General features: G+C 44.9%; 1 protein-coding gene across 1 annotated transcript; it reads right to left on the bottom strand.

The window, feature by feature from the left end:
- Positions 1–265: 265 nt before the first annotated feature.
- opn3 (opsin 3) lies at positions 266–10039 on the bottom strand. The gene is made up of 4 exons (XM_053875230.1): positions 9603–10039; positions 5787–6106; positions 2492–2743; positions 266–2410 (listed from the first exon to the last, which is right to left on the bottom strand). Exons 1-4 carry the CDS (start codon positions 9919–9921, stop codon positions 2138–2140), a joined length of 1164 nt encoding a protein of 387 aa, XP_053731205.1. The 5' UTR covers positions 9922–10039; the 3' UTR covers positions 266–2137.
- Between the last annotated feature and the right edge of the window lie 832 nt (positions 10040–10871).

Genomic DNA, 10871 nt, shown 5'->3' with positions numbered 1-10871 from the left:
ATGGGTCAAACCAGCCAAAACAGGGCTGGTAGACCTTTCAAGAGAAGCGGCATCAACACAGCTGCCACTCTTGGTCACACACATGTCCACACTCATTAAGATTTGAACAGCTCTGGGAATCCATTCATCACATCTATTCATAGCTGACAGCATCTCACCGGGACTTCTCTCCTCTCGTCTCATTACACCTCTTATGTATAATTCCGCCAAACTGCTCTCGGTCAGCTGAAATGAGGCACGTCACACCAGCTAGGTAGATAAAATATCTCTTTATTGAATCCGTCCACAGCAAAGACCGTCTCTGGTTAATATGGCTAGTGAGCTAAGGCTTATATCCCACACAGTTGGGTACCAACCACACGAAAAACTCCCGCCGCCCTCCAGCTACTCGGCCTACGGTTGTCACACACGTGCTAAATATGCTTCACAAGTGGGCTACTACATCATCACATGTACTTCTAGATCACAACAACTGGCGGCAGATGAGGACTCTCATACTGCCTGCTTCGATTGTACCATCAGGAAAAGACTGTGATACTGAGGTTTTGGGTTGAGGCTGCAGCTGACAGAGTATATACAATAAGGGCACTTTCACAAGCGATTTGTCGTCCAAACTTAAGGTCTGAAAGATTGGACTTGATTTGCCATCATAGTGAGCAAAATCAAGTAGACAGGTAAACGGAAGTAACAGATAGCATTTGGCGCCACCTTGTTGAGAGGCTTTAATGGGTGATCCATACATTGGCGCGACTATTGGGAGCCAGGAATGAGTATATCAGAGGGTCATATGTGGAGAAGCTTGGAGACAAAGTTGCACCAAGAAGGTTGGAGATGACGAAGAGGAAGATAACAACGTTCATGTATGTGGTGAAAGTGGACGTGAGGACCATCACCAAGATGGGAGAAGGTTTGGTTTAGGACAACCCACCAGGAGGCGCCGTCTCATTGAAACCGAGGTGACACATTCATTCCTAATAAAAACGACAATCTCAGACTGAAGAAAATACGTGTTTCCTTCACTCTGATCTTGCGGATTGTGATTTGGAAGCAAATGCTACAAAAGCAATAAAACAGATGGAGGAAATCTATAACACCATAAAACAAATACAGAGCTGTGCATTAGTTGTAGATTCCACTTAAATTGGTTAAATTATTTATTACCTTATTGCACATTGTTATACCTTGTTTTCTGACCAAAAGAAAAATGTTTTTATCGTCTCCTAAAATATTATTTTTGCTTTCTACATTGTATGGATTCATGTTGACATGAACATTTTGGATGTTGATATTACAATAACAGAACACAAATATTCAGTTTAAAATACAAATTGCAAGTTAATTGTATACAATTCAAAATTTACTTTATTTTAACATTTATATATATAATTTATCAAAATTAAAAAAAACATTGAATACATTTTGAAAACACTGTCATCATAAAAATTCAGTTTCTTATCAATTATTAATGTTGCAATAATAATAATCTTATAATACAATGTTTGTTAAACATTACTGATAAATAAACACAAAACAATTCTGAAAAAAATCAAAATTATTATCAAAAAGTGGATAAGAGCAACCGATAAATTAATTGATTTAAATTAAATTTAAAAAGGGTTAAAAAGTGCAAAATAACTTTGACAAAAAATAATCGACTAAATAAAAAAATATATTTTCCACAGTTTTTCTCGATCTAATCGAAAAGAGCCTCACAGGTTCTCTACTCATGGAAATTTACAAACACGGCTGCTATGAAGTGAAACTAATATTTACATATTTGGGAACCTTGTGCGACAGTAATATGGCTCTTTGCCAGTATTGATGAGGTCATATCTGATTAGATTTGGAGCTGCTACTTTCATGAGTTTGAATATTGTCATAGAAACTTTACAAACTACTCTACATCTTAGCACCTAATATTTGAAACGGTACAGTTGGATCTATATCTACTGTGCAGGAAGGAGCTCTCTAAGCTCATCTTCAAATCTACAAATGTACTTGGGATTTTGGAGCTTGTGAATGCGCCCGTGTTTGTAGAAGCTAAGCAAGGCAGAGGGAGGTCAGACGGAATCGTACGGGCTCGACCGCACGTGTCGAGCACACTGAGGCAGGAGGTGAGAAGTCCAGTCGCGGCCGATCACAGCGGCCTCACTTGAATGACGTTCAGCCGCGTGGACTCGCTGCTCTTGGAGGGCACGTCCAGCCGCTGCAGGTCGTCGCTGGTGATGATGAAAACGATGGAGGACGAGTTGAACGTCACCCTCTTTTTGGGCCTGTTGCGGCTACTGCAGCCGTCGGAGACCACAATGGGTCTGATGGGCCGCTCCGCCGAAGCCAGGGGGCGCTCTTTGAAGCTGTGCTGCGGCCAGGAGAGGCGGGAGCAGAGCAGCTGCAGCAAGCAGCGGCGAAACTGTGGGAAAAAGACGGCGGGTTTAAGCCTTGACGCCCGTCTGTCAACAAAGCTGTTCAACACCACACTGTGAACACCAACCTTCCGGCTCATGAAGACGTAGATGAGCGGGTTGTAGGCCGTGCTGGACTTGGCGAAGAAGGAGGGGATGATGGCCACAGTGGGGGAGATCATGCTCTTCCTCCCGAAGGCCTCCATCATGGACACCACGGCGTACGGCGTCCAGCACACCAGGAAGCAGGTGATCATGAGGAGGAACATGGCGGCCACTTTCTTCTCGTAGCGAAGGATCTTGATGACCTGCACGGTCTGGAGGTCCTGGATGGAGCGCAGCTGGAGAACCAAGAATTAAGACATATTTAACATTTATACTCTTCCAAGGCAATACAACACAGGTGCCTTGATGAAGGGGAGACTCCTCTCCATCCAAGACCATGGTCCTCCTGCCTAGACCCGTGAAGAGGTCTGTCAGGTAGAGGAGTTCTTGGTTTGGAAGGGGAGGACAAGGGTCTCCAAGATGTCTCCTTTAAATCCAAATTGGAGGAGGACCCGGGGCAGACCCAGGGCGAGTTTTAGTTTCACAGTCAGCATGGAGAACACATGGAGGAAGTTTTGTTCTGGAATGAAGTCTGGGCCTCTTTACCCCACGACCAGACAATGCGGATGGATGGGTGGATAAATAAAGATGTAAGACGTCTCTATTCGAAGCATAATGTTTGAGTTATTTAGATTTCCTTTTAAGGTTGATGCATCAAAGTGTTTTTATCCACTTCTCTGGAGGTATTTTGGAATCTGGTCACGTGGAACCAGGAGCGATGAGGACACCGCAGCACAGCCGTGGTGAACAAACCCATAAAACATTCCTGGCTTATAAATCTCAGGTAAGTCACTGAATAAATATTGGAAGAACTTCGGACTCCTTCTTGTCTGGACTGGGGCAGGAGACTGTAGAGGAAAGGCTAGTTCAAAGAGTGTTTGGACTTGATTTTTCCATCAATCTCCATGATTCCAGATGTGGGCCACGAGAACTCTGAGGAGGTTTAGAGTTCTGACATTACTCACTGTAGCGCATGAATAATGCCTCGCAGTCAGGATGAAGCTCTTCTCCGACTGCTGAGCTCTTTTGTGGATTTTGACCGGCAGTTTGGAGGTGAGCGGGTTTTCACAGGATGAAGGAGCTTAAGCTCGGCCCAGTCTGGTCTGATATTTGCAGTTTCCTGCTCAAACACCATCTGCCCGCCGCCACAAAGGGACTAATTACATCGACGGAGATTAGAAATATTCATTTTAATCAGCACCGCTTGTTGAAAAACATTTACGCGAACGCTCGTTGACAGAGGGATTTGAGGCTAACACGATTCTGGCGGCTCAGGACACGCCTGCAGGTAGGTGGCGATAATAGAGGCAGTAATTGAACGCACGGAGGAGGGCGGCCGTCGGTCAGCGCAGGTCCACCAGTTTCTTCTCAATAAAAGCCAGAGTTAGCTTAAGTGAAGCCTGTCTCCAGTAATACACCCAGTGTTGCGCAGCACAGAAACCCTTTTCCCTCCACCACAGAGGCTATTTGGTTGTCTTTGTTTCTGTCTGTCAGCAAAATGGAAGAATCCTATTTCACTTGAAACTTTGTTAACCATCATTGAATCAATTGCATTTTGGTGGAATTTCAAATGAACATTGAACAAGATTCATTACTCTCCCTGGCGGAGAAGGCGCTGCAGAACAAGCTAACACTATAATGCTAAAAACAACAATAGTGTGGAAAGAAAAATCTAAACATCAGTGTATGTCAGAATTCCTATGGACGGCTTGTTTCGAAAATGGGACACCCCACTGTAAGACAGGAAGCAGTTACATGTGACAAAGTGTTGAGCAGCTATATGGGAGCGGTGTGTGCGACACGCTTCAGGCAACAGAGTCACAGCTTTAATGCAAGCAACGTGTTTCAGGCTGGGTGATAATTACCTGATAACAAGCAGTATCTCACAAACCATGTTATTTAAAGGCATTCAAAACCTGTTAGAATGCAGTTCCAATAAATGACGTCCATAACAGACATGTCCGACGTGGCTGCTATCGCAAGAGCAAGGTAATGCGAATGAAAACAAAAGGGTAAAACAATTACAGCTGCACAGTTAAAGGACGGAAAGTCTGTAGGAATCAAACAAGAGTGATGCAGTTAAATGGATTGAGAATATTGGAAGTCATTACCAAAATAAAAAATGGCGTAAATGGAATGTGCTGGTGTCTGTCATATGGACAAGCTGCACATGTGAATCATTTGTGTTTGGCTGACAATGACACTTGCTGGGAGCAGTGTTTTGAGATCGATTAGAGACTGGAGGAGCGACACAAGAAACATCTTTCAGTTTTGCATTCTCCTCCTGCAAATAGTAGAAAAGATCTCTTGTGCTCCCACCGAGGGACGGAATTTACTAGCGGCAGCTTTACAGAAATGGTGTTGCAATTCATCTGCAATCTTGAATCTGAAATATCGCCAGCTAAATGATCCAATCCATTCGCTGGGACAAGCTCCCTGTCATCTGTTATGTCTGCCACACTTTCTTTTGGTTTATAATGCGCACATGAGATGAAAGCTTCCAACCAGTGTTGCCAGCTCACAATCAAAACTCTAAATCTTACCAAGTTTGTAGTCAAAATCTCCAGCTTAATTCAAGATACATTCACTTGTACGAGACATTTCAGCAAGATGGAGGGACTTCTTTTAAGACAAAACAATCTTACATATGTTTTTTCACTTGTTCTATTGGAAGATTTATTCGCTTATTTCACTGTACTTTTACCTAAAATGACGGCTGCACATGCGTGAGCCATTTACCGCCAGGAGGTGAAGCCGTACCGTATTCACCGGTACCTGAGAGGTTTGTGAGGGGGAGGGGCTTAGCAAAGTATTTCATTACTTCTGATACTTCAAAAACTGACATTTTGAAAACAATCTTTAGGAAGGAAGGACTTCCTTTTTGGCAGGATGCCTCGAGGGCACCCTATATTTTTCACCTCCTTCCTCCCAGGTGCACATGAGCAGCTACTCGCACGTCGCGTTTCCCCTTTAGTAAATGGTAAATGGAAAATAATCGACGGCTATAGAAAGTTCCTGAGGACGTTAATGATTAATAACATGATGTGAACATGAGTCAACCATATTGCCAGAAGGCATCCGATACCATTAAGAAAGAGTGAAAAGTCAAGATGGAGACAATCGTAACCACTGTCATTGATTTTGGGATTCACTACTAGATTCTAGAAAGAGCTAAAATCTCACACAAACTAAACTGAATCTGCCTGAGAACATTTATGTTGCGCATCACTAAAGCATGACTCTGGTCAGATTCAAGTCTTCAAGTCTTATGCGTCTCACCATTTTGACCGTGTACAGAATGTTGCCGTAGCAGTAGATCATGATGCCCACGGGGACGAAGAAGCAGGCCAGCAGGAAGAAGAGAATAAAAGACGCATCGTTGGGGTCCTTGGAAGCCCAGTCCAGCGAGCAGCCCAGCTGGTGGATCTCCAGCGTGTACCGGTTCCATCCCAACAGGGGCGCCCCTGTCCAGGCCAGAGAGTAGAGCCAGATGTGGGCGATGGCCCGCCAAGCCCAGGTGAAGTCCACCACTTGAGCGTGCACCACCCGGATGTAGCGCTCATAGGCCAGAGCCGCCAGCGTCATGATGGACACGATGCCTGGAGTGAGAGAGTACAAGCTCAGGATCTGGGTCAGTGGCTACTCAGTGTCACTGTGGTCAGAGAGCACCATCATCAAACGCTGAGAGAATGTTGAAGATTGACAGAGAGCAGCAGCTGGTGCTCAGACTCCCTCGAGCTTTTCTGAAACCTGAATTTCAGATGGTTTTCTCTCAACCACAGGGGTCACTTCTTCACTTCATGACTTTTCCAAGACTTCTACATGATCTTTGACCGTTTGGCCCAAATATCAGCTAGAAAAAACCCACATCTGTAGTACCACAAATATAACAAGTCAAATAACACTTCAACACTACATACTCAAGCTTGTTCATTAAGAACAGTCAAATTATTTTCCCCATCATGGATTGAATATTCCATTTAAAACAATGTTTCCCCTATGGTGGAATAGTAAAACACAGACAATTATGAGGCTGAATATTGAACAGCAGGGATGAGTGTTTTATGGCTGCGCAATACAAATTCAATTTCAATTATGGCGTCCCACGATAATGAAAACCAATGAAAAAAATGGAAAAACAGTGCCTCCACTCTGCCGCCCCAACCACAAGCAGACAGATAGAAAACTGAAACATGAACAAAATGCAACAAAAACGTGCAGAAATAAACACAAGTGAGGAGATAAACCTGAAAATAAGTATGTATTGACAAAAACAGTCAAATCTCAAAAGGGATGTTAAATGCGATTTAGGCGTCAAATGATATGGATAACACTGCAGCATATTTTGGGCGGCAACATTTGTAGTATGCAAATCTGAAGATGAAAACTCTGAAGTCGGCCGGACAAAAAAGTGAAACAGAAGTGAAGCAGATTGTTGCTGGAATTCACAAGTCAGTGTGCTGATCGCACCTCTGAGGGATGGAACCAGACATGGCATCAAGCAAATCTTCTTCTACTTTTGGCGATATGTAACTACCAAAACAAAAGAATACAGACAAAAATCTAGAGGAAAGAAATAAATACTTTTGCCCAGAAACAGCACAAGAGACATCAAACATTTGCGTCTCCCTCACTGGTCCAGAATGATGGAGGCAGCACATGGATGACTGAGTATGACGTCCCTACAGATCAATCCTGCCAGGTGTTCAATAAAGTGTCACTGCTTGTTTTTCTACATTGTGTGTTTATCCTTGAACACTGAGCTGTTGTCGTTCGCTCATCTCCACTTTAATCAGCGTGTCGATGGAACTTGCGCAGGCGAGGCAGCTTCAGATGGACGTGCACGGACACCACTGTCAGGGATTATTTCGGTTGGCTCCTGTCTGAGGTGTGTTTGTGGGCCAGGAGCGAAGGTGCGAGCAGGAACGATTTGTCATTGCAAAAGAGGCCACAGAAGTGAGTGTTGACTAACCAAACAGGCATCCGAGCACACGTGTGGACCCTCCTCAGATGTCCTGAGCTCAGATCCCATCAGGAGCACGCGCTGTGAATGACAAAGCAGGCGCAGCCAGACTCTGGGGACGCAGCGCCGCTGGAATTTGAATTCGCCTCTTCACATATCCCGGGTTTGTCCGCTCATCCACAGGACAATGTCAGAGAGCTGGCGAAACATTCCACTGCAACGTCGGTCTCGCTCATGACGTCTCATGCGAGATCAAGCCAGCGTCCTTTAGAGGACACGTCCAGCCTTCACATCTGTGCGTTCGCTTTCAAATGAGTGTCGTCTAATGAGCTCATTACCGCGCCTCCGTCCTCCTTCCCTGAGGAGGGGCACCAGTCGGTGACCCCTGAGCTCTCATTCACACGTTTCTGCTGCAGAGCGCCGCGGCTCTGAGAACTGGAAAAAGGGCCGAGGCGGTCGGTGCGATGACGAGGTGTGAGCACAGCAGAAGTGGTACATGGAGGATTGTGTCAGTCACAGTGAGACCAGGAAATGCTGTCACTGTGGAAGCACAAGACAAACCCAACAAGGAGGCCATGACGTCATTGGTCTGACAGGTCAAGTTATCGTTTAAAGCCGCCACGGGCAAGCCATGCCCCGTGGGCCATATACAGCCCGTTGAGCTTCGCAACACGGCCCACTAGAGACTATGGAATTTATCCCAACCGACGGCACTGACTCATCTTAAACACCACTACCTGACTTTAGACCACCACAAGCATGCACTATATTTAGAGCTGCCAAGCTCATTTGCCCCAGTATCTCAGAACATTCTGAACTGGATCAGTAAAATATCTTCTCCACTAGCTGGCGCAAGTCAGCGGTTAGTATTTCTACACCAACAAATCCAAATATTAAACTAGTAATATGTGATATAAGTTACAGCGCTTCAGGTATAATCTGTCTTAGCACCTTCAAGAACATTTTTGATGTCAAACACCCACCTTTTCACTCTGTTTTCTGCCATAACGTTGCCGAATAAGATCAAAATACACAGAAAGCAGCAGCACTGCCCGGCACGCAGTCACACAAATCGTCCACCTCAATATTCAGGAAATGTTGCACCTGATAACCGTACCATCGACACTCACCACATGTGCACTTCCTCATAAAAGGAGGGACGTGCACCTAAAAATGTACCCAGAAACAACGCCAAATACAGGCCAGGTAGATATTGTGTGGAGCTTTTTCCAGAATGAAAACATTCTTTATAAGATCAGGGGTAAAAGACTGGATAGGAAAAAATGCATTTTTGAGTGGCCACAGCCCAATGCTTCTCCCTGGGGCAGTAAAACAACCAACACTGAACATTCCCCACTGCCACACATTTTAGCTCAGAAGTTCTGATGTCTGATGTGAAACATATACAGATTGCTAGCATGAGTTGTGAATAGATCAGCAGTGTCCAAGACTGTCACAGTTTCATAGAGGACAGGCATCGGTGCTGGTGTTTCAAACGCACAAGCATGAACGTTGAAAACACACAGCCAAAAACACAGTCTGATGAATTATAAATGATAAATATTCCGTTGCTTGTAACTTCTTTAGTAGCTTTGTGTAAACGTATCATGATTATCAGTTGCATAATATCTGTGATATTATGCATGGGATGAGTAGGTTTCACACAGTTTCAACCAGAGCCAGCTTGTTCCATTTTTATGTTTGTGTGCTTGCCAAGACTTGACCCTCATAAATGATCCATCTGTAAACGGAGGAAACACGAGGGCAGGGTTTGTTTACTGTCTTTCAGTGGAAAAACAATCCTCAGTTAATTCCACAGTTATTACTCGATAATGATATACTGTCTCATCCTTGTGCGTTTCAGTGTGCCAAAGCGCGCGCGCGCGTGCCGATGCGCGTGTGTCGCCTTCGATGACAAATTGGAAGATTAGAAATCTAATTTCAGGGTTGGCAACAGACAGCGGACTGTCGTTTAAAAAACACAATAATAGACGCTCAATATTCACACTGACCTACATTTCATTCCATCGTTATGAGATGCGCATTGTTTAAAATGTGTGTCTGCGCTATTTAGTTGAAGTAGTTTGTATACGATCATCATACCAATCATAAATATGAGTTGTGCGTTTTACCGAATAAGCTGTTGCTGAATCCGTCCCAGACGCAGGTCGCCCGGCTCCAGATCCATCCTCCCTTGACGCACGAAACGAACGTAAAGTTTATCCCGATGACGGACACCAGCAGGTCGCTCAGGCTGATGTTGACCAGCAGCAGGTTCGTCGGGGTCCGCAGCCGCTTGAATTTGCAGTAAAGTGCGATGACCACGATGTTGTTGCAGAAGCCGAACACGCCGATGGTTCCGATAGTGAACGCCAGAAGTTTATAGGTGCCGAGCGCGAACAGATAGGGTTCCGCGCTCCTCTCAGTCCTGGTCTCGTTGGCGGGATTCATGGTGTGGGAACGTGTCCAGCATGATGGTGTGGAAGTGCGGGAGCGAGCTGGACAGGCGGGGACCCCTGACTCCACGCGTGTCCTCTGCGCTCCCCGCGCTGCCCATTCAAACACTCTCGAAGTGGGTCAATGTTACACTGTCAAGGCGCAGTGCTGCGGGTGAGACTTCCGACCACGCTTTCAAAATAAAACACGGACTGACAATTCATTTAATCATAACGGAATATATTCACATTTTCTATGTCTATCTGGGTGGAACTTAAACTTGAACCACGGCTCCTCCACATCAAGAGGAGTCCAAGAATTCTTTAAACTATTAGAAATCAGGGCATCACAGTACATGACTCCAGATGACCTTGCTCTTGACCGGCAAAACCGACTGCTGAAATTCAACATACCACCACAAGGACTCACTCATTTCAGTCAAAAGATAGTCAAACCACTGAAACTTAGGTGCTGACTCAGGTTTCTGGGGACCTCTTCACTTTAGCTGCTGGCCCTGCGACTGTATTTCACCCCTGTTTTGAATCATAAATCGAAAAAAGAGAAATTATGAAACATAATAGTTACATGTACGACAGTTTTAAAAATCCATTTTCTAGTTGTCTCGTTTTTAAAAGGTTTGTTTTATCGCCCGTCGAGCTGAGACACACACTTGTCACACCTCAGCTGTTAACTGTGACCTCGCACATGATATCTATTTCTTCCTCACAAGCACAATCACCTAATAGAGCTCTTTTATAGCACCATTAAAATCCTGCAGGGGGAGAGAATCTGGCGATAACAAAGACGACAAGGGAAGCCATCCAATATGTCCGACGTGGTGGGGAAGTCAGACGCTCTGCATTTTTATTTGCCGTTGATTCCGCGCTGACATTTCTCATCCTCACAACTCGCCTTTTTTTTTCATCCAGAAATGTCAGCGTTCAAACATCAGTGCCACAGATGGA

This window comes from Synchiropus splendidus, chromosome 9 (genome assembly GCF_027744825.2).
Source record: "Synchiropus splendidus isolate RoL2022-P1 chromosome 9, RoL_Sspl_1.0, whole genome shotgun sequence".
NCBI classification, from domain to species: domain Eukaryota; kingdom Metazoa; phylum Chordata; class Actinopteri; order Syngnathiformes; family Callionymidae; genus Synchiropus; species Synchiropus splendidus.
The sequence above is the reverse complement of the archived record's forward strand: the minus strand, read 5'-3'. Positions and strand labels throughout refer to the sequence as shown.